This window comes from Apteryx mantelli, chromosome 21, assembly GCF_036417845.1.
Source record: "Apteryx mantelli isolate bAptMan1 chromosome 21, bAptMan1.hap1, whole genome shotgun sequence".
Taxonomy (NCBI): Eukaryota; Metazoa; Chordata; class Aves; order Apterygiformes; family Apterygidae; genus Apteryx; species Apteryx mantelli.
In genome coordinates, this window is record NC_089998.1 from 12,511,311 (window position 1) to 12,531,847 (window position 20,537).

Below are 20,537 nucleotides of genomic sequence, written 5' to 3' on the forward strand. Positions count from 1 at the left end.
ACAAGTCAGGCTAGATCCTGTTCCCTGCAAAATTTGAGCTGTGCCAGTGGCATTTCCCTGCCACTTCCCAAGGGATCTGCTGGAAGGTAATTATCCTGACACGGTGGATCTAGTAGGAATAAAAAGTAACATGATTAACATCACAAAACACACAAAAAAATTACATCTGCTTCAAAGATCAGTTAAGAGATAGCACTGTTAGAGCTGCAGGGGGAATAAAACTCTACTTCCGAAGGCATTTTGGGCTTGCAGTCTGATTTCCAAAAGGGACAGGGTTTATGCACTTGTCTGTCTGTCAGTCTACCCCTATGGTGAATTCCAGTTAAATTTGACAGAAAGTTAGAAGTCTCCAAACAGTGTGTTTATACAAGAGTGGTGACTGTAGACATCTAGGCGGAGAAGAGAGACCCAGGTAGGATTCCTGAGGTTGGAAAGCTTGCGGTTCTCTCAGCTGGCAAAAGGATGTGTAGGTGGCATGGAGCCAGGCAGAACATGGGCTGCTGGGTGGTCAGCTGGAGCAGGAGGGCCATGGGAAAGAGCTGATGTTTTGAGAGCACACGTACATCCGGAGGAATGGAGGTTTCAAAGGGGAATAAAAAGGAAGGTAACATGGCTGTGGGGAAGGATATTTACTGTTGCTGGAATGACAGGAGGGGGTCTAGGGTACACAGCTGTATGAGACCAGGCTTCATCAGTCCTGCTGTTCACTGAGCAATGTTTAAGGTCCTCCATGTTTTGGATTGTTGGTTGTGTTTAGTTTTGTTATAATTTGATACATGATCTGTGTAACTGTACGTGGTCAACATAACTATACGTTTGTGACTATACGTAGTGATTAGTAAATGCAGCAGTGAGAACCAAGCATAGTATGAGCAAGCAGATGCATCCAATCCGTATTTTAGCTAGCATATTACAACTTTGGCCTCTTAAGAGCTCAGATCTTGACGCTGTGTTTAGTTCTGCCAGTTCATCCCCATCCTGACCAGCACTTTCATACTACAGTTCCGAACTGCCAAAACAGATTTCAGAGGCGCCTGCTGGCTCTGTGTCTTCATTACTGTGTGGTTTTATACAAGCTTTCCTGGAGAGCAGAACTGCCTGACTATGAAATAAAAAATCAGAATATGCCTCAAGCTATGTAGCGTGGTGCACACTGGGGTAGATATGAAGCAGTGGTTGTCTGAGTTCTTAAAAAGTACGAGAGAGCATGTGGGAAGAGTGTAATTGCATGGGGCTGTCTGATTCAGCAGCGTCGTCTGGATTGCTTGCTTTTTACCTCAAGGTTTCTAAAGTGGCCTGTTTTCTTCTTCCTACAGACAATTTTAGGTACACGTGTGACATTTGTGGGAAAAAATATAAATATTATAGCTGCTTCCAAGAGCACAGAGACCTACATGCCGTGGATGGTGAGTACTGTTTCGACACTTAGTCAAATTAGGGTGAGAAGTAGTTGTTGAGTTACTCTGGAGAAGGCAAAACGTGGTTCTGTAGGACCGCGGTGCCCGTGATCTACAGGGCATCACGCAGCATTGCTCACCTTTCGCAGTGGAGGCACGGTCTGCAGATGCTGCAGGAAGAAGTCTGCTATGCTTGATTCTCTTCGCGTGCATCAAAATAACACCCTCTGCTGGGACCTGTGGTCCTTGCAATCCTCCTGTCTGTATTAAGGTTCATGGTTAAGATGTATATGCTGTAGCTGAATGCCTCAAGGTAAATTGTCAGTCTGGCTCCTGGCTGGACAAGATTTGGTGGTACTTTGGTTTCTGACTTCACAGGATTGTTCCTAACATGCTCTTCTGTGAGAAACCACATTTCAGAGTTGAGAAATGTTGTTTCATTCTTGTTAATCACTGTGGTAGGGAACTGATAGAGTTGTCAGTGGACCTTACAGGCCAGTTTTTCCTGTGTGAAAGTAGACGTGTTCTAGGCTGGTGACACTCAGACAGAAGCAGACATCCCCCTCCAGAAGCAGTGTGTTTCTTTTTTCTAAAGCGGGGGAAATAGTAGAAGCAATATACTGCCTTTGGCTTGCCTGCATACACTTGCTGGACATCTAAAGCTCTCTGACTCAGAGCCCACAGATACTGTGAACCCTGGCAGTGTATGCTACAAGCTTATCAGTATTGCTCCTTACGTGGCCAGAGAGGGAAACCTGGTAGAGTTTCAGCTATTGGCTGCTTGGAAGGCAGAAGGTTTTGAGTGGCTGGAGTCTCTCAGGAAAGCACACGTTTTGCACAATAAGCATTGTCCAGAAAGGTTTGCTGTTTTTAACTGGAATGTATGAATATCTAAACATGCTCTAAGCACAGCTGGCGTTCCCTTGCAGTGCACCACTGCAAGCTCCATTTCTCCTGCTGGGCAGCCAAAATTAAGTTACTGGGACTGAAAGCCATTGTGAGATTGGATGTGTCTGCTCCTGTCTGAAATGTGTCTTCATAGCTATAGTTCAGGAAGCTTTACCTAGGGTTATGAGAGGGCCACAGCTTTGGAAGTGGCTTCCACTCATGTCTTGCAAAGACACTCTTTGTCTGAATTCCTCCAAGGGACTGTTTGCATCTCAGCAAACGCAAGTGTGAGGCAGGTGTGCGTCTGTACTTCACATGGGGCTGTGTCAGTGTTAGGACAAAGGCCTTGAGGATCTATGTATATTAGGGCTGGGCATGCTCACATAGTTCCTGTATGGATGCTGCTGGGAAGAGGAGGGACTGGGGCAAAAAGCCTGGCTTGTTCTGTGGGGCTCAAATATGCTGAAGCACTGTGTGAAATACAGGAGGAAAACAAGGCCATTTAAGAGGATTTAATTTTTGTTTTGTTTCTTCCCCTCCTTCTTCTATTCCGTGTTAGTTTTTAGTGTGGAAGGGGCCCCAGAAAACCGGGCAGGTAAGCTGAGATCCTTTGTGTGCTTTATTTCACAAACCTTTTCAAGCATTCAGTAATTCAGGCACAACAGGCCCGATTCTATACTTGTAAGAGTCAAGGAAGTTTTGTCACTGATTTCAGTGGGAGAGGAGCATCCTCTCTCCCTCCCCCAGTGCGTACAGCCAGTAGGTTGATGCCCAGCCCTAGTAGATACCAGGCTTTTTTTGTCCATACAATTGATCAGGCTTCTGAAAATCAGAGAAACAGGTGTTTCATGTCTCTGGTGATTTAGTGAATTGTTCAAGGCATAAATTACATTATTTTATAAAATGGGTTGGGTTCTGATTTGCTGCTAGCTGTGCTGGTAGATGGTAGAATGTCACTGGTCAGTATTTGTTAGCTGACTTGCTTGCAAACTGTATTACCGTGCCCACTTTCAGACAATAACATCTTTACATGGGAGATGCACTGGAAGAAAATCAGAAAGTATAAATCAGGCTTTGAAATGTGTTTCTTCAGTCTTCCTCTGTTTTTCTTTTTTCTTTTTTTCTTTTTTAACATTAATTATCTGCAAGGCATGTTATTGGGCTGGGGGAGGGCAGTGGAATACCTTCCTGGGGCACCTTAGGAGGAGGAGGGACAAGTCAGACAGAGCAGGCACTGGGTTTGTAATTCATGCCTTGAAATCTTGTTGCAGATTGAAATGTCATTACAGATGCAGGAGCATTCAGCGCCCATGCAGCTGTAGAAGGAAAACCTGGGGGTGTTGTCAGCTCTCTGCTGGTTTTGTTCTCTTGCAGACCCCTACGACCAGGCCGTCATAGCAGCCGATGAAGTGAAGGAGGAGGAGCCGGAACCGTTTCAGAAGATTGGTCCAAGTATGAGTTGTTATACAGTTTCAAAGGTTAAAGAGACAGCACAAGGGGTTTCCAGTCTGGCATTAGCTGGAGTGTCTCTATGAAAACCAGAAAGAACTGCATTATGCAGAGCTGTTGGATCCTCAGGGGTGCTGAAGGATATGTCTACGTTTAAATGAACGCCAAACGTCAGCAGTCCTGGCCCTAAGAAATGCAGCTTGTGATGTTTTCTGCTCAAGAGCTCTACAGAGAGAAGAGGGAAGAGGTTCAGGAGAAAGCAAATTGGCAGCGATTAGAGGGGGTCTTGAGATGTGTTGGCAGAGTTGACAGGTGATTGCCTGCACACTGTCTCTGTGGCGCATCCATCCACCAGATCAGAGTGAAACAAAGAAAGGACCAGACTTTTCCCAGGCACCTCTCTGAAATCTCCTCCATTTTGGAAACAGTTGATTAACCCTGGGTTTTACTTTGGTTTACAGCTTGCTATCAGTTCTGTGCTTTCTAGCATTTCGTTGGAACAAGACATGCCATTGCATGATTATATTACTGCATTATTTCAAGTACCCCCGAAGCAGGAATTAGCACAGTTATTGCAGGAATTAGCACAGTTGCTGCAGAAAAGTCCTTCCTTCTGCAAGAGAAATCTGTAGTTCCAATATAAAAGTTCTGTAATTAGGAATCAAAGTTAACAATTCTGTTTCCTGATTTAATTGATCCTGTGGTCCATGCATCACTGGCTGTCTGTAACCAGAAGATAAGACCATGTCATCTGTAATATAGACTTTAGAAGTGGATTCTGTCCATTGTTTTGCACACTTACCTACTGTAATTTTGGGATAGCCTCTGTAACTTGTTCAGTTCTACTGGACTTTTTATGCTCTATCACTCTGGACATTGGCTTTAATTATTTCCTCTGTTAGGGAAACGAATGGGTAAATTATAGGGCAGATAAGTTCCCAGTGCTTGGAGAGGATGCTCTTGTGTGTTTTTATCACCTGGCTAGCTCCTGTGTAAGAAGTCAGAAAGTCGATTATGCGAGAGGATGCTGCCCTCCTTTCTGATTTTTATTTTTTTATTTATTTATTTTTAATTCCATCTTCACAGAAACTGGCAATTACACCTGTGAATTCTGTGGCAAGCAGTACAAATATTACACTCCCTACCAAGAACATGTGGCGCTGCATGCACCTATTAGTGAGTATCCTGATGGAGATCTATTTCATTATGAACTATGATTTACAGTGGTCGGTGATAAACATAAGGGTTGCAGTAGAGATTATCATTCTTATGGATCCTTCCATTGGACCCTGTGAGATTGCAGCTGGCGGACAGCAGATGATGTGCTGACCAGGGCATTGTAACGCTAAGCTGGAATCTCCTCTTAGAGGGACACTGTTACATTTAGTTAGATCCATAAAGTCACTGAATTTTTAACAAAATCCATGCAATTCTTCATGTGTTCCTTGGGGGCTTGATGTTTTATTTTGTTGTTTATCTAAAAGTTCTAGTACCTAAAGTGTGCTTAACAAACCAATGCACAAACTATTCTAGACTCCCCTAAATAATGAGTGAATATACATGCTAGAGGAGAAGCATCTTTCTTACGAGCTTCTGAGAAACTGTTGCAGACAGTGAGTTCAAACTGGTTTTCAAAATCATGTAAATTACTGTGGCAGCTTGCTACTAAATCACAGGCAATGAAATATTTATTTCAGGGAGCTCGGGAAAAGGCAGTTCTCTGCATACTACACGACACTACGATCTGCACTCTGGAGGGATACTACGATCTGCACTCCCCAGACAAAGGGGAGGTTATAATGAGCAATTAAGTGTAATTCAGTGCAAAATTCTAGTAAAACAGTCGAGAGAAATTCTTGCTACATGCTGGTTTTGGATGCTTTAAAAGTAAGCAGAGAAGTTATTTGCACCTGAACTTCATGCTTCTTTCATAGCATCACCCTGTGCTGCGTTGCGATTTTAATGGTATGAGCCAGCATGGTCGCTCTTTGCTCATTTGTGTCTGTCCAGTTGCCAGCATTGTGGCTGATGATGAGGATGGATGAGTTTAGCTCATTAGTTTAGTGGGCTTCGTTAGCTGCTCATCCACAGCCAGTAGAGGGAGCGCATGCTCCTCCCTCACCAAATTCAGCTTTAGTTAGATTTTATTATAATAAGGCAGTTTTGGTTTTACACATACATAGAAATAAAGTGGGAACGTAGTCCACCAGACCATCACTTTTAAGGTAACCAAGTCTTGGTGGCTCCTGACAGCTCCCATGCAGGTTCTCTGGAGCATGCAGGTGGACCGGAATGATGGAAGAAGGTGCGGGGCACAGATTACCTTTGTGACTACCATCAGATTTAATCTTCTTATGTCCCATCTATCCAAGGGAACTGACTCGGTGCCTGTGACTGCACATGTTACAGTCATTCCTAAACATCCTTGCATCCTCAACCTCCACCTCTCAATGTAGACAGTGTTCTTAATGCAGGTGTTTGCAGGTCCTGAGAAAACCTGGTGGTGGTGATCAGCAGTAGGTCCATCTCCTAGTAAAGATGGACCCTCAAACACCAAGGCTCTGGTGACTTTAGTCCAACCCTGTGCAGATAATGAAGGAGACTTAGCAGTTGTATAGCTAAGGAGCAGTGTGCTGTGAGGAGTGTGCATGGAATCTCTGCTCAACAAGAATAGATTCTTATCTTCCCAGTATGTCCCATTTCAAGAGGATTTATCACTAAGGATATCTCTCCACCCTCCCAAGCACCTGCAGTAGGCTGCAGCTGCCGGTTCCAGCCCAGGCTATCCAGCATAAAATCACAACTAGTCTTCTGTGAGAGTTACTCGCCTAAAGATGTTCATGTGGGTCTGACTGCAGATACAGATGGACCATGCAGACACTGCCCTTCTTTCTGTACAGAGTGCTGTGGATCATCTGCCCAGCATGAGGCTAAGGGCTTGTGCTGTGACCCTGATGCCCACTTCTTGGCTGTTGGAGGCCTGTATTTAGGGCAATCTGAGTCTATTATGTGTGGGAAGGCAGAAAGCCATTTCACTGGGTGCAGGAGAACTGCTGAGTTAAAACCTGGGCCCTAAAGAGGGGTTAAGGGGTCAGGACCTCCCCTCTCTTGGGCAAGGATTTGTCATGCAGGAAGCTGTGGATTCCCCAGTAGCCATTGATTTTGGAGGAGGAGGCACATTGTTGAAGACTGGGGTAGATGCCATTCTTGCACCATGGTTTCTGCATTTGCCATTGCAAAAGAGAAAGGAGCTGCCCTTTGCTGCAGGCCAGAGCCAGCAGTCACTGAGAGAACATGTGCAGAGGGCTTCCAGTCCTTTCTTTAACTGTGAAGACATTTCAACTCAGCATAATATTTTCATAAGTTTTAACCGCCTCCTCCACAGACAATTTTTACATTTTGTGCTCTCCTAGTTGCCATGACCAGTAAGGTTTATGATTTACAGTGACAAATCACTAACCCTGGTGAGCATACAGGACAGGGCTTGGTTAGCTCCCAAGGCGGGCTGGCCAGAACATGCTTGCCTTTCTACTGCTCATACTCTGCTCTTCCTATAAACCAAGGTCCTGTGACGTAGCTGTAAAAAGCTAGCTTTTGATGCTGTGCAAAACTGGCTTTTCTCATCCTCTAGCAGTCAGATGAAGTAAAGCTAAGACTCTGTTTTTACCCTGGCCTTGTTTTTGTGATCATGAGACAAATGCTGAAATGTTAGTCTTAGTGGGAGCAGGTAAGGAAGGAGCTTCAGTATTACCAGTCCAACTTTCTGGGTCTGTCTGCTTGAGTCCATGCTTCCCTTCCGGAGTCTGTCTTTCTGGTTTTCTGCAATAATGAATTAAAAATTATTGAAAGGGGCTAAACAAGGACTCATATTTTGCAGGGTCCATGGGGCCTTCCAGGATAATTTTTGGTCAGTGCTGCTGGATATCTGCTCTCTGGAAAACAGCTCTGCTATGGGTGTCCCTGGAATTGTTAATGCCAAATGTCTCCTTCAAAAGTCATCCTTTGTTAGTGAGGAGAAGGGGCACTTTCTTATGCTTAGAATTGGGCTATTACTCTTTTAAAATATATATCTCCATGCCGTTTTTTTTAGTCATGGCCACCAGAGGCCTATTCATCCTTTCTAAGAAGGGTGTTGGAGGCTTTTTCGAATAAACTGGACTGTAGGCATGTTCCTTGTCCCAGTTTTAGAAATGTCTCTGAACGCAGGTACACATGAGAAAGTTCAGAGACCTCTTTCAGTCCTTCTCAAGGCTCTGTCTGCTCTGTAAGATGGAACTGATTCAACCACGTTGGGAGATGGCTGTGCTATTGTGGATGCTCTTAGACTGTGTGTTTACAATTCAGAGAAAAACTACTGCATCTGGAACATGGGCTGGCTAGAAAAGCCCCCAAGAGTGGGTTTTAGCTTGCCAAGTTCAGGCTTTAGGAGCTTTTGCTTGCCACATCCTCTCCTGGTAACTGCAGATACAGAAACAGACTCCACAGTCACAGAAGTGTGTGCTGAGAGCTCTAAAATTGCCACAGCTATTCACATCCACTGCTTCCAGGACAAAAAGCTAACATGATGTCAGGACCTTGAGTGCACTAATAGGCCTTAATGGTCCTGACCAGCCTCATCTGGGGCTTCCACCCACACCCCCTGTGCATGGGTCCAGAAGCCCCATGCTCAGGCTGGGACCTCAGTCCCTGCCGCAGCTGCACTGTAGGAGTGCTGGTCTCTAGCTCAGCCGCAGCTATGCCCGTGCCTGGCCATGGGCACTGTTGATCTGGACCCTGACCCACGGACTGACTTCCTGACTTGACCTTGTCCCTGTCTTGTCCCTGTATGGACTTGTGTGACAATCACTGGGTTTTATCTGACTCTTATCACCCTCACCAGACCTGATCCTGATCTTGACCTGTGGATTGACTTCCCAGCTTGACTGCAAACATGCCTCATCACCACAAACTTGCCTGATGATCTGGACTCTTGGTTGAACCTGGCCACCATCTCATGCGGGAGCATTGGGATGGGGCCCTTGGCTGGCTGCCGGCTGCATTATTGTGCTCAGCTCCAGGATCCCTGTCCTTAGGGAGCAGTCAGTCCTCGCTACGCCCTGACACATGAGATGCTCAAGGAAGTTCACCGAGCCTCACTGTTCAATTACTTTTTTTTATCATGAAAGAAACTAGATAATATTGTTCATCAAAAGTGTTTAAACACTTCCTGTCTTTCTTAAAGGCAGCTGCCATCATGGCTTTTTCCATTAGGGAAAGGGATCCTTGTACTGAGGCTGCTGCCAAACTGAGAAGAACACAGATCCACATTCCAATTGGATGGTGTTTCTTTGCTTTCTCCACCTCAGTGAGTGAAATCTATGATTGAGGATGTTTTTCCCCACTTTCTGGTCCCACAGTGTCTTAGCAACAGGCTCCACTGGCAATATTTGTTTGTATGTATAAAAAAGCACATTAAGAATTTGATAGATTTTAGCACAGAGTTTTTCCTGTGGAAGGTCCTGTTAATACCAGAGGTTTCAGCTGAGTGTATTGAATTTCAGCCCATTGTTAAGTAATTTCTTTTCGTTATATTCATTAAAGGTAGGTTTTTTCCAGAAAGAAAAACAAATCTTTCCAGAGATGATGGTATAATTCTGTCTGATCCATCCTAATGTTTTTTCCAGCCATACGTCCTTACCTATTCTGACAAGAGCTTTCTGAAGAAACTTAATATGCAAATTAATCAGAGCTTTTACCTGGAATAAACTAAGTCATAAAATCTGATATTTATTCCATTGTTCTTTACTGTGAGGGTGACAGAGCACTGGAACAGGTTGCCCAGAGAGATTGTGGAGTCTCCTTCTCTGGAGATATTCAAAACCTGCCTGGATGCGATCCTGTACAATGTGCTCTAGGTGACCCTGCTTGAGCAGGGGGGGCTGGACTTAGGTGATCTCCAGAGGTCCCTTCCAACCTCAACCATTCTGTGATTCCGTGTAGTGCATGGATTTATGCATCTCTTGGAGAGACATGTTGAAACGGCTACCGGATTATCATCTTCATTGTCAGAGCATACCACACGTAGAATTTGAAGGTCTTGTCAAAACAAGAAAACCAGAAGGAACTGCTATGATATCTGGACTGACCTGAGTAGCACAGGTTATAGGATTGCCTTGATTTAATTGCTCAAGTTGGAGTTGGACTAGATGATCTCCAAAGGTTCCTTCCAACCTCAACCATTCTGTGATTCTGTGAGGTATATTTTAGAGGCATCCAATCTTGCTGTTAAGAGTGAGTGAAAATACACCAACCTGTTAGGTAGATAGTTAGATTTATTACCCTCACTAAGTTAAAACTAAAAAATATCCAGCTCCAACTTGCAGACATTGGATCTTATTTATAACTTTGCTAGGTGAAGGAAGTCCATGTTACCAAATTTCTGCCTTTGTTATAGCTTTGTATAGCCTGCCATCAAGTCACTCCATAGTGACCAACCTCCCAGTTAAGCTCCTTAGTTTGCCCTGAGTGCCTTGAGACTTCCATTGTAACGTATGGTGGTGTTCTCCTTTATTTATCCTCTTGCCTTCTCCTTTGAATATTCTCTAGTCTGTTAACAGTCTTTTTGAATGACATGAACCAGCGCTGGATCCAGGGCAGGAATGCCAAGAGAACGTTGTCTTCCTGATCCTCTTTGAGAGTGCCCTGTTTGCATACCCAAGGATTGTCTCAGTCTTTTTGGCTGCAGCATTGCTCTGGGAGCTCCTCTACAGCCATCACGATCATGCACGGCAACCACTAAGTTCTGTGTCCTGCTGTCAGGAAGGAGTCCCCCATCTTTTAAGTATCATCTGTCTTTTTTAGCCCACCACATGCCATTTTGTGTGGCCGTAGCACAGTGCACTCAGTTTACCAACTGACTGGAGATCATTCAGTGTGACTTCTTCTCTAAATTACGTGCTTATTTTCCTAGCCCTTGGGTCACTTAAAAACACATTTTATGAAGATTGGGGTTTTCCTCCAGGTTATTGATTTTTAAAAAAAGGATAAGGAATCAATCCTTTTCTAAAACTGACACTGTGTGACAGGGGGATGCACAAACAGCTTGATCTCCTCTATTGCCCTTCCTTATCCAGTATATGAGCCTCAACTGGGGCAAATCTGAGATGCTTTCTGAGAAAGTTTAAGGAATTCCACAGCAACGGTTATGGGATCATCTGTCCGTGATGCTGTCTCCAGTCTTGCTGTCTAGCTGCAGATTTTAAGGTAGGAGGTTTTTGTAACCTTTCAGCAACTCGATATTTTTATTTGCATAAATATCTTGAACCTGACCTTTTCATCAGCCTGAGACAGTGAGTTCCACAGCGAAGACTTCTTTTCAAGAACAGAGGAGTTACCTGATCATCTCTACCTGTGTTGCTTAGTCTTCAAAGAGAATTTGCTATCTGGTGAGCTAAAGACTAAAACATTTTCTTCAACAAATTTTTAGCATCCTCCAGACTGCTAGGATTAATATTCTTTTGATCCTGTCTGTCTTGCCTTGCTGGCTTGAACTTTGTTTCAGCCTAGTGTTGGATGGAGCAGCTTTTTCTCTGGGCCTTAATTTGAACTTTATACCTGGAGACGGATAGGAATAAAGTCGGATCTGCTGCTGAGGCCAAGTTTGAGGCCAGACTGTCAGTCTGTTTATCCCAGATACAAGCCATGAGATACTTTTTTTTTTTTTTTTTTTTTTTTTTTGAGTTGGGAAAAAAGTCATTTTTGGAGGTCTTCATAGTACTGAAATTTCACCCTTCAGATCTCACAGAGACAGAACTGCAGAGAATTTGTGATGACCTTGTTTGTATCTGATGCTGTTGGCTGATTACTACTTTTCTTGGTTGGTGTAGATGGGTAATAAAGCAACAATTGGTGGGAATAGGTCTCTTGGGAAACTAGTTGACATATACGCAGGAAGTTATCATATCTGACTACATATCTACTGGCAGTTTGGCAGCAACTGGAGGAAGATTATCCATGGGGATTGAAATGAAGCCTAGGAAGCAAAAGCAAGCCTCCTACCTATTCAGCTGCCCAGAAACCAAGCAGAGAAGTATCTTGACCTAAACTGCGAGAAAACCTACTGTAGAATCTCCTGCAGAAGTACACTAACATTTACAGGAAGTGACATCTTCGATCTGTGTAACAGATCAAACAAAACAAATACTGTTTCTTTTGAGTATCTCTTTGCAGGCTGCTTCGAATGTACACATCACCACTTTCAAATGCTGCCAACCACTGACAGGGAAACATGAGAGCAGTTCAGTGTGAGGTCTGTAATGTCTCACAGGATTTTGCAAATGAGCATCCAGTCCCAGCCTGTGTGACTTTTCTCCTCACCTGTTTCAGAGACAGGTTTCTGTGCTGTCTGTGGCAGTCTGTGATTGAAGGTTGCTCAACGTGGATAAATATTTCTGAGTTAGACTCTTCAAGGTTAACAGGTGCTGGTGTTATCCCTCCAGCTTTAGGCATTCCAGAGTATCACTTGGGCATAGGAATTAATGGTAGTGAGCTTGGGCTGTGGGTTGTGGGAACCTTCTTTCTTAGTGATTCTCCATGGCAGATGGTTGGAGTGGGACTTGACTTCAGAAGCTATATCCAAATTTCCGTGAAAGAAGCCACTGAGGAATGAAGGGAGTTATTAGGTTATTCCTCTATTTCTGTGAATAATTTTTATTTTATTTTATTTTATTAATCCGTTGGGCCTGGACAAAGGACTGTCCTCCCAAAGAGTTTTCATATGACTTTTGGCATTGAAAATTCCTGGTAATCCTCACTGTGCATTGCAGAGACTGAAATGTCTCCTTGTAGGTCGGGGTACATTCAAAGAGCATATCACAGTAATACTCAGAATTTCTCCATGACTCACCAGCACTTGTCTGGAGATGGGAGCCAAAAGACCTCTCCTGACCTGCAGGATGAGAACTCTCCCTCATACTTTCCTCCCATTACCAACAACCCCTTTTTCTTTATATTAGGTTAGAGAGACAAGGAATGTAGCTAGACATCTCTAGGACATATGTAAGGCTCAAAGATAAAAGATTTAGCCTTCTCCCCATTTAGAGTTCTTGAGTAGCATATTAGAAACCTGCTCTCCAGGTTCAGACTTACTGAAGTAAAAATAGAGGACAGAGGTGCAGGTACACCCCAGCCACGCCATGGCAATCAACTAGGACTCCTGGATGAATGGGGTGATTCCTACTGGAGGAGAAGTGGGTTGGTCATGTGACAGTTAAAGATGTGGAAGGGAACTAATAAGCTTTAGGAATCTGTCCCTTTGGGTGATGGGAAAACAATTTTGTTATATGGGATCGGTGGATCCACAGTTGCTGCAGGTCCCCATGCAAGGGATTCGTGAGCATGGCTATTAGAAAGCAATCCTCCCAGAAGGCACACTGTCTGGGAGCTGACTGACTATCCAGGCACTAGTTCTGAGTGTTCATATCCAGAGTTCTCTCGATCTCCACTCTTCGTGGCAGTGAAGACACAGGCGAGCCAATCCAGCAAAAAAACACCGCCTTCAATAAACCGATGTTCCACCCTCCTGCACCGCACCCCCTCCGGTGTCCCACCGGCATCCCAATCCCAGATGTTCCGCGCTCCAAATTCTGGATCCCCAGGAAGCAAGGCCATCACAGGTACCAATTGCCTTTCTACCATCAACTTTCTTAACTGCTTAGTGTCCAATCCTGCCCTGGGTTGGCTTTTTGACCCTTCCTGGACTCAGTCTGCTTCATCCATGACTGTCCCAGAAAAGCTTTTCCCAGAAGCAGTTAAGGGGATTGTATCCTTTGGCACAATACAAATGAAAATTTAGATCAGCAGTAGGTCTTTATAACCTCTTCCCAGTGGCAAGTATTTTTTTAAAGCATCATACTAATGACAAAGCACAAAAGACCCTGTTTCAAATCCTGGTGTCACAAACTGAGGAGAGCTTCCTGTCCAAGACTGGCTTAGTGGCTTGTCAGGTATGGGGATTTTTGTTTTGTTTTCAGTTTTGTTTGGCTTTTGTTTCTCTCAAATGATATTTTCAAGGCAGGCCTGTGCCTGGGGAAGGTCAAATGGAATGGAGTGCAGGTGTTTTCACAGTCCCCCATTCCTCACAGGAACCACCGAGAGATAAGCTGGGCTCCAGCAGCGAAATGAATGGTGCAGGACCGTTACAAAGGTGTCAGAAGACTCTAGTTAGAGTTGCTCCTCCCCATGTCCCCAGTTGTTCCTTCCAAATAAGATCAAATATATATTAAAAAAAAAACAAAGAGCACTCAAAAATAACAATAAATAAGATGAGAGACGTACAGTTCATGTTTCCACGCAGCAGGGACGTGTTCTCTTAAATCTGTGGGATTGGTAGATGTATATTCCATCTAAGTACAGAAGAAGGGCTAGTTATTCAGCTACTGTTTAAATGCCCCTGAAATGTCTGGCATGGACAGATGTCAAGAAGCACAGGTGACTGTGGTGGAAGAGACCACAGTACTCTGAACAAGGATATTTTTTGTTAGATGACATGCACATCTGCAGCTACCAGATACTATGAATGATCTGTCTTCCTATAGCTTGTGGGTCCTGAAATTCCATATTGTTATTGCAGCTCTTAAATATTAATTTTACTTTATTACTAATTTGAGGTCCATCCAGTTCTACCAAGTTAGGAGTTCAAGCTGAGGAACCTTTTTCATTGTTTATCTAAACTTGTGACAGCTTCTTCCAGTTTCATGTCTCTTACACAAGCAGAAAGAGCCTAACTATGAGTCTTCCTGGGTCAGAGGCCAGATTCATCCGAGCAATAACTGGGAGATGTTTTTGGTAATGGGATTTTTTTTTCTTACTTCTGCAATCAAAAAGTGTATCAATGCATTGAGTAAAAGTTAGAGCTGTTCTCTCCCAGTATGGAGGAAGGAATCGCATGATGCTTGAGCCTGGTACATTGATCTTCAAGAAACTAGTTTTAATCCCAGGGTCCTACCATGTCTCTCTGGTAGCATCATTTCCATGGTGTCTTTCAAGGCAACATCTTGCACAGATGCAGTCTGAGTGGCTTCTTGAATTTTTGGTACAAATGCATTGACCATAACACCTATCAGGAAGACAGTCTCCAGAAAGGATGCCTTCCTAGTGTTGCGATTAGGGACGTTCCGTATGGGCCTGGATAATACCAAAGACAGTGGAGTACCACTCCGCCAGTGATATTTGCGCAGACATGAAGTGGAGTGGTACTGATTTTCCCTATGCGAATACTTTTGCTTTGCATGCAAAAGGTTCGGATATGAGGAGAGAGCGATCTGACTTGTATAAACTGCCCTTTCCTGTTAGGGAAAGACAGGATAAGTCCAAGGAGACACATTAGACCTGTTGTTTTTCTCACTGCCAGACTGGCCAAAATAAAAAGCATAGGGGATGAGGGAAAAAAACACCATGTAAATTTTTTCCAAATGTCTTTGGAGGCTTCCAACTTGTTTTCACTTGTGACGTAAGCCAGGATTTGAACCCGGGTCTCTTGGGGATGTGAGGGAAAGGAATAGTTTAATCCATTTTGCCATGGTCTCTTCCCACTGTGCCATCTGATTTGCTGGTTGCTTAAGGCCTCTCATTCCTGTTACTTATCTGTGAAGGGAGATGGACAAGATAACGTGTCCTGGTCCTTTTCAGCCGTGTTTTATGTGATTCTCCCTAACTACTGAATTGATTATCAAACTCTCCTGTTTTCCTGTATTTTGGGAAGAATCAGAAATGTAGTAGTTGGAGAATTCGAGGAGCCTATTCAGTACTGGAAGGATTTGACCAGTCAGTAGTTAGTTATTCCCACAAAGGACTGACTGGGCTGCATTCATGGGCTGGGAGCTTCATGCGGTTCAGGTCTCTTACAGCCAAAGTGAGATATAAAGCCCTATATCTAAGCCGTGCTTCATTGCAAGGAGGCCACGAGACTGCAGGTAGCTGGGACCTGTTTATGAATGTCAAGACAGAGGTTCTGTCTGCTTGGCAGTTTACAGAATTATGTATTAAAATAATGATCTGAAACCAATCTTCAGGAGAGTTTCATGTCACTGACACTCATGCATTAAAAGCTTCTTTCCCCAAACTCCCTTGCTATACAATTTGCATGCTGCTGAGCCTAACAGAGCCTCGCTGGACCACATTCATATGGGTCCTCTGGGAGATAGTGGACTCCCTGAATGAGTCCACATATGGGAAGAGTATATATAGCATGGGCCACATGCATTAGTTTGGCAAGTTCACCTTTCATTTTGTTAATTTCTAATTGATACTTTGGGTCACCACGGAAAATGCAGTGCCTAAATACTGGAAAACCAGTTGAAGGGAGAGAAGACCTCACACTACTTGTGCTGTTGAATTTGTGCTAAGGGACTTCAGCTTGAGAAGGGTGAGAGGCACCTCAGCTGTGCTGTGCAGTGAGGTTTCAGGACACTGCAGGTACTGCCAGGGTTGTGAACTGCCTCTGCATATTGCAGGGGAATCCTCCCCATAGTTACTGGGGAATTGCCTTGCGCTGTTGCCCCAGTGTGCGAAGCAGGTGAATTGCCAAGAGCACTGACTGACAGCACAGTGCAGAGGAGCAGGGCCTGCCTGCTTGGCCTTGGGCAGCGATAAGGTAGTGAGCTCACTGGAGGAAAACACAAAGGGCCAAAGGATATGTTAGCTTTTCTCAAAGTTGTGGGCAGACTCCCAGACCACCCATCGGTCCTCCATTTGAAGTCTTCGGGGAGGATATTTGGAAAGAGAATGCTGATGGCTAGGATGCCTAGGCATAGTGGTTCAGTAGGTGACACTCAAAATGAGTTGTGGTGAGGACCCAAGTTCAATCTTTAGGCCTACTCACCTGTGCCAGAGGCTTTGAGGGCTGCTTATTGTCTTAGGAGGGGTAAGATAGGGGTTTTTTTTGGTGGCGGGGAGGAAGCCATGACCCTTCTGGTTCAGTTAGGACTGGTGTTCGTGGGCTCCCTAGGAGCCACTCCAGGCCACCTCTGCCAGAAGACAATGTAAAAAAAAAATCTGCCTGTTATCCCTTCAATGAATCTGGCCCATTTGCCTCTAAAGTGAGGTATTTAACCTTTCTGCTGTGTTCAGGGTATACCATTATGTGGCGCAGGAGCATGTTGTCTGCCTCCTCTTTGTGTGATTGTGTGTCCAGTATTGACCAGTCATCATCCATGCTTTGTTCTCCACCCAGCAGAAAGTGCTTTCAGCAGGAGAGTGGAAGGCAAAGGGCAAAACAACTTTGAAGAAACAAACAGCAATTCTCAGAACTCCAGCGGTAAGTGTGTTCATTCCCTCCTGCTGTTACTTACCACCTCCCTCTCTAGGGCAGGATTCAGCTGTGATCGGTGATTGTTTATATGTTGGGTACTTTCTGTAAAGCTTGCAGGCAGTTAGCCTTCCAGGGGTATTGTCCTCTTCCCAATCCTCCCCAGGTTCCTGGCACTCCAGAACCTGTATGAATTGTGATGTGGGAATCCTGCTCCCAAGGTCCAGGTACTTTAGCATAGTCTTTTTAATGGGGAGCAAAGATACAGAGAAGGGGGAGTATGGATAGAGGTGAAGCAGTATTCGCTCTTTGTCTGTGCATCAGTGAAGTCCTTGTGAAGCAAAGCCACTTTCAACAAGCAAGAGAATTCTGAGGACTATAAATAGAATAGCAGTTTGCATATTACAGTGATGCTAAATGTGGCAATATAGTTATGCTTCACTGTAACTGGAATCCAGCTGTTTGTGAGTTTGCTACATGGAAGTCACAGTATATCTGATGTATAGTTGTGAGAACAGAATACACATGCTAGAAGGAATTCAAATTTACTCCACTTTCTGGGTTTCCCTTGAGTTTTAAGTCAAGTTGTAGTAACTGAATGTAACCCCCCAGCCTAGACAGTTTCATTTAGGCATGACATTTATAGAGTTTTCTTTGCAAGATCTTACTTTCATCCCGTCCCTGTATTTCCCTGCCTTCAAGTGGGACACTACCACTGTTATGCTCCTTAATTGGAGTTTAACAGACATACCAGATGTAATGTCATTTCAGCGTCTTGATGCAAAGATAAGTCATATGCTAGCAGAAAAGGCTGGCTTCCTTCCCCTTTCAAGAGGACAAAATCATGTGGTTTTCACAGTGCCGCTAGCTGGAATGGGCAGGTAAGAGACAGAGCTGTCTCCTCCAGGAACTGCCAGGGGTTAGGAAGGAGTTTGTCCCTGGAGCAGGTTACGCAGCATCTGTTTGGGGGGATTTATATCTGCCTCTGGAGCACATGAGGGGTCTTCTGGAACCATGTGAAAAAGGAATGGAGTGGTGTTGGAAAACTCATGTGCAATATAGCAGAGTGCGTGATTCTGAATGGAAAAAAAAGCTGTTTGTTACTGAAATACTGGATATTATGCAATGAGGATCAATCCTGTACTAATCCAAGCATTCACCACAATTACAGCTATTCATTCGGGGACAGAAAAACCTAAAGAAAAGCGATGTAAGCAGAACCCATCAGGTGAGCTTGTCTCTGTGTTTCAGGCCCTTATACTCTCCAGTCCTGTTCCCTTTGGGTAGTCAGGGGTGCTCAGCGGCTGGCAGAGTCTGTCCTTAGTCAGCCAAGCCAGGCCATTAGAAATGACAGAATACGGACGTAGTTGATATAGACTGTCAAGAGTTACTAGCCTGACTTGCTGCTCTGAAAGTGGCCCCTGGCTGCTCAGCAGGTCTGCTCCTCATGTCTTGTCTTTTCTCTGTAGTATGAGTGGTTTGTGTGAAGGACTTCAAAGTGTTTAAGTGCACATCTTTAAAAGCCAATATACTATTTGGGTTCCTAACTGCTCTAGGGTGCTTTTACAGCAGCAGCCTTGGATTGTTCTTAGATAGTTACGGGAGAAGGACAGAATCACCTTCCTTCATATCAAACAACTCATCCCTAAAGCCAAGAAATCTGCATTGTAAAACCTTCTGGCTGCAAACCTGCTGCTCTTGTTAAGTTTTGTGGGTGGGGAGATGAACTTGTAGCATGGGAAGGGGTCCAAGAACCACTGACAAGAAGCAAAAAAAAAAGAGGGTGCCTGTTATAGATTGTCCAAGAATTTAGTTCTGCCTGAACATCTTTTAAATACTGATCCATTGTTGCTATGACACATCTCAGATTCTCCTTACCATCTCCTTCTACCAGCTCACGTCACACTTATCCTTCTCCTGAATCAGTTTGTGTCTAAACTGCAAAATTTAAAACACACAAGGGTAAAAGCTAATAGTAAAAAAACCAAGCCAAACCCAGAAATTCTTACAAATTAAGTAGTGAGTTTTATATGGCTTGTTCATCTTCTTTCATTGTAAGAAGTGCTTCTGGCTGTACCAGCATGTATGGCAGGGCCTGGCAGGCTGTAGGGGAATTGCAAGGTGCTCACCTAAACCTTTGTTTAAACCAGAAAACCTGAGGGCTGCTCAGGCCTGGTTTGAAAGGAGTCAGACCCTGGTTGGAAGCACTTCCTTTCTGCATTAGGAAGCTGACATGCTGCTCAAAGCCAGACTGGTGCATGGGGATATATAAACTTTTTGCCTTTTCCCCCTTCCCTTATCTATCCCACATTCTCTTTTCTTTCCCAGCCCTGTTTTTCCCCCTTGTCTCTGTCTTCCTTGTGCTGCTTGCTGTGTCCCATTCAGTGCTCTTTTTTTCCAGCTCTTCCACCGAGCCATCTCTTTTCTTTTATTTCTTCATTTTGTCATGAGTCAACCCAGATATTCTCATTGGTAGCAGCTTAAGTGACCATCACTGTGTGAATGGTACTGATGACTAGAGAGGCCATGGAAATCTCTGAAGGCATCCTGGTGCTTGAGTGTCTAAGCAGAGCTTTCAGTACCTTCATTTTTTAGGAGCTGATGTGTTCCTTACCTCACCGTTTTCCTTTTTTCCATGACTGTGTTTCAGTAGGTGGGACAAACTCTATGTAACTCAGTGTATACATGCATGATGTAAGCTCTTAGGAGGAACTCCGGCTTTGCTAGTTTTGCTCTGTTGTGCTCCAGCCAGTAGATTTCACACAGGCAGGGAAGCAACTGGTGGTAATGTGGTTGAGAATGACAGAGGGACAGACACTTCCATCCTCTCCACTTCCAAGCGCTGCTAAGCACCAAACTCCTGCTGCTGTAAAGAATGGTCCCTAGGTTTGGGAGGTGAATCTGGGTCCCAGATGAGCTGAGCCTGAGAGCTGTGTGACTTGACTTTGTTAAACGTTTGATTCCCTGTAACATTTGGTTAATGTGGATGGGAGTTTTGTGTCACAGGCTCAGTTGTAGTGATATCGAAGAAAGCAGCAGCATCTTTTTGGGCCACGCTGCTGAATACATCATGCTCCTTGCTTTTCCCTCTGTCAGCATGCAGACTTGCAGTGCCACAGGTGTGGGGGAAACAGATTCATGTCTCGAGTGAGGGGGAAGACAGGCAGAGCAGGAGGTCAGCAGCTGAGGCCACCTAAAGTAAACTTGGAAGCACTGCTTTAGGGAGTCTTAGGTGGGAATAAGACAACTAGAATTGAAAATGATGGAATCAAGATGTCTCTCCACTACACACTACCCCACTCCTTGTGAGAGTGAATGCAGACTGCCCCAGTATCTTTATCTGAGAACCCTAGGATCTTCATGCCCATACAACAACATTAAAATAAAATTTGTGTACCCGTTGTGCATAGCAAAGCACCATTTTGTGGCTGAGCTTGAATCCATCTGCTAGCAGAAAGTCCTGTCCCCAGTGGGGCATGATTTAGCCACAGAGTGGATGGAGAAGGACTGTTGAGCTG

At 44.4% G+C, this 20,537-nt stretch overlaps 1 protein-coding gene across 6 annotated transcripts in view; it reads left to right on the forward strand.

The window, feature by feature from the left end:
- The window catches only part of ZNF618 (zinc finger protein 618), a 176,148-nt gene that overhangs the window by 128,262 nt on the left and 27,349 nt on the right, over positions 1-20,537 (forward strand). For 4 of the 6 annotated variants that reach the window (XM_067309125.1, XM_067309129.1, XM_067309131.1 and 1 more), the window contains 7 exons: positions 1,317-1,406; positions 2,845-2,880; positions 3,660-3,737; positions 4,821-4,910; positions 13,199-13,387; positions 16,945-17,028; positions 18,191-18,247. In XM_067309125.1, the coding sequence (XP_067165226.1) occupies positions 1,317-1,406; positions 2,845-2,880; positions 3,660-3,737; positions 4,821-4,910; positions 13,199-13,387; positions 16,945-17,028; positions 18,191-18,247 (624 nt within the window). The remainder of the gene's footprint in view (positions 1-1,316; positions 1,407-2,844; positions 2,881-3,659; positions 3,738-4,820; positions 4,911-13,198; positions 13,388-16,944; positions 17,029-18,190; positions 18,248-20,537) is intronic. The other 2 variants (XM_067309126.1, XM_067309127.1) reach the window with 2 other exon arrangements.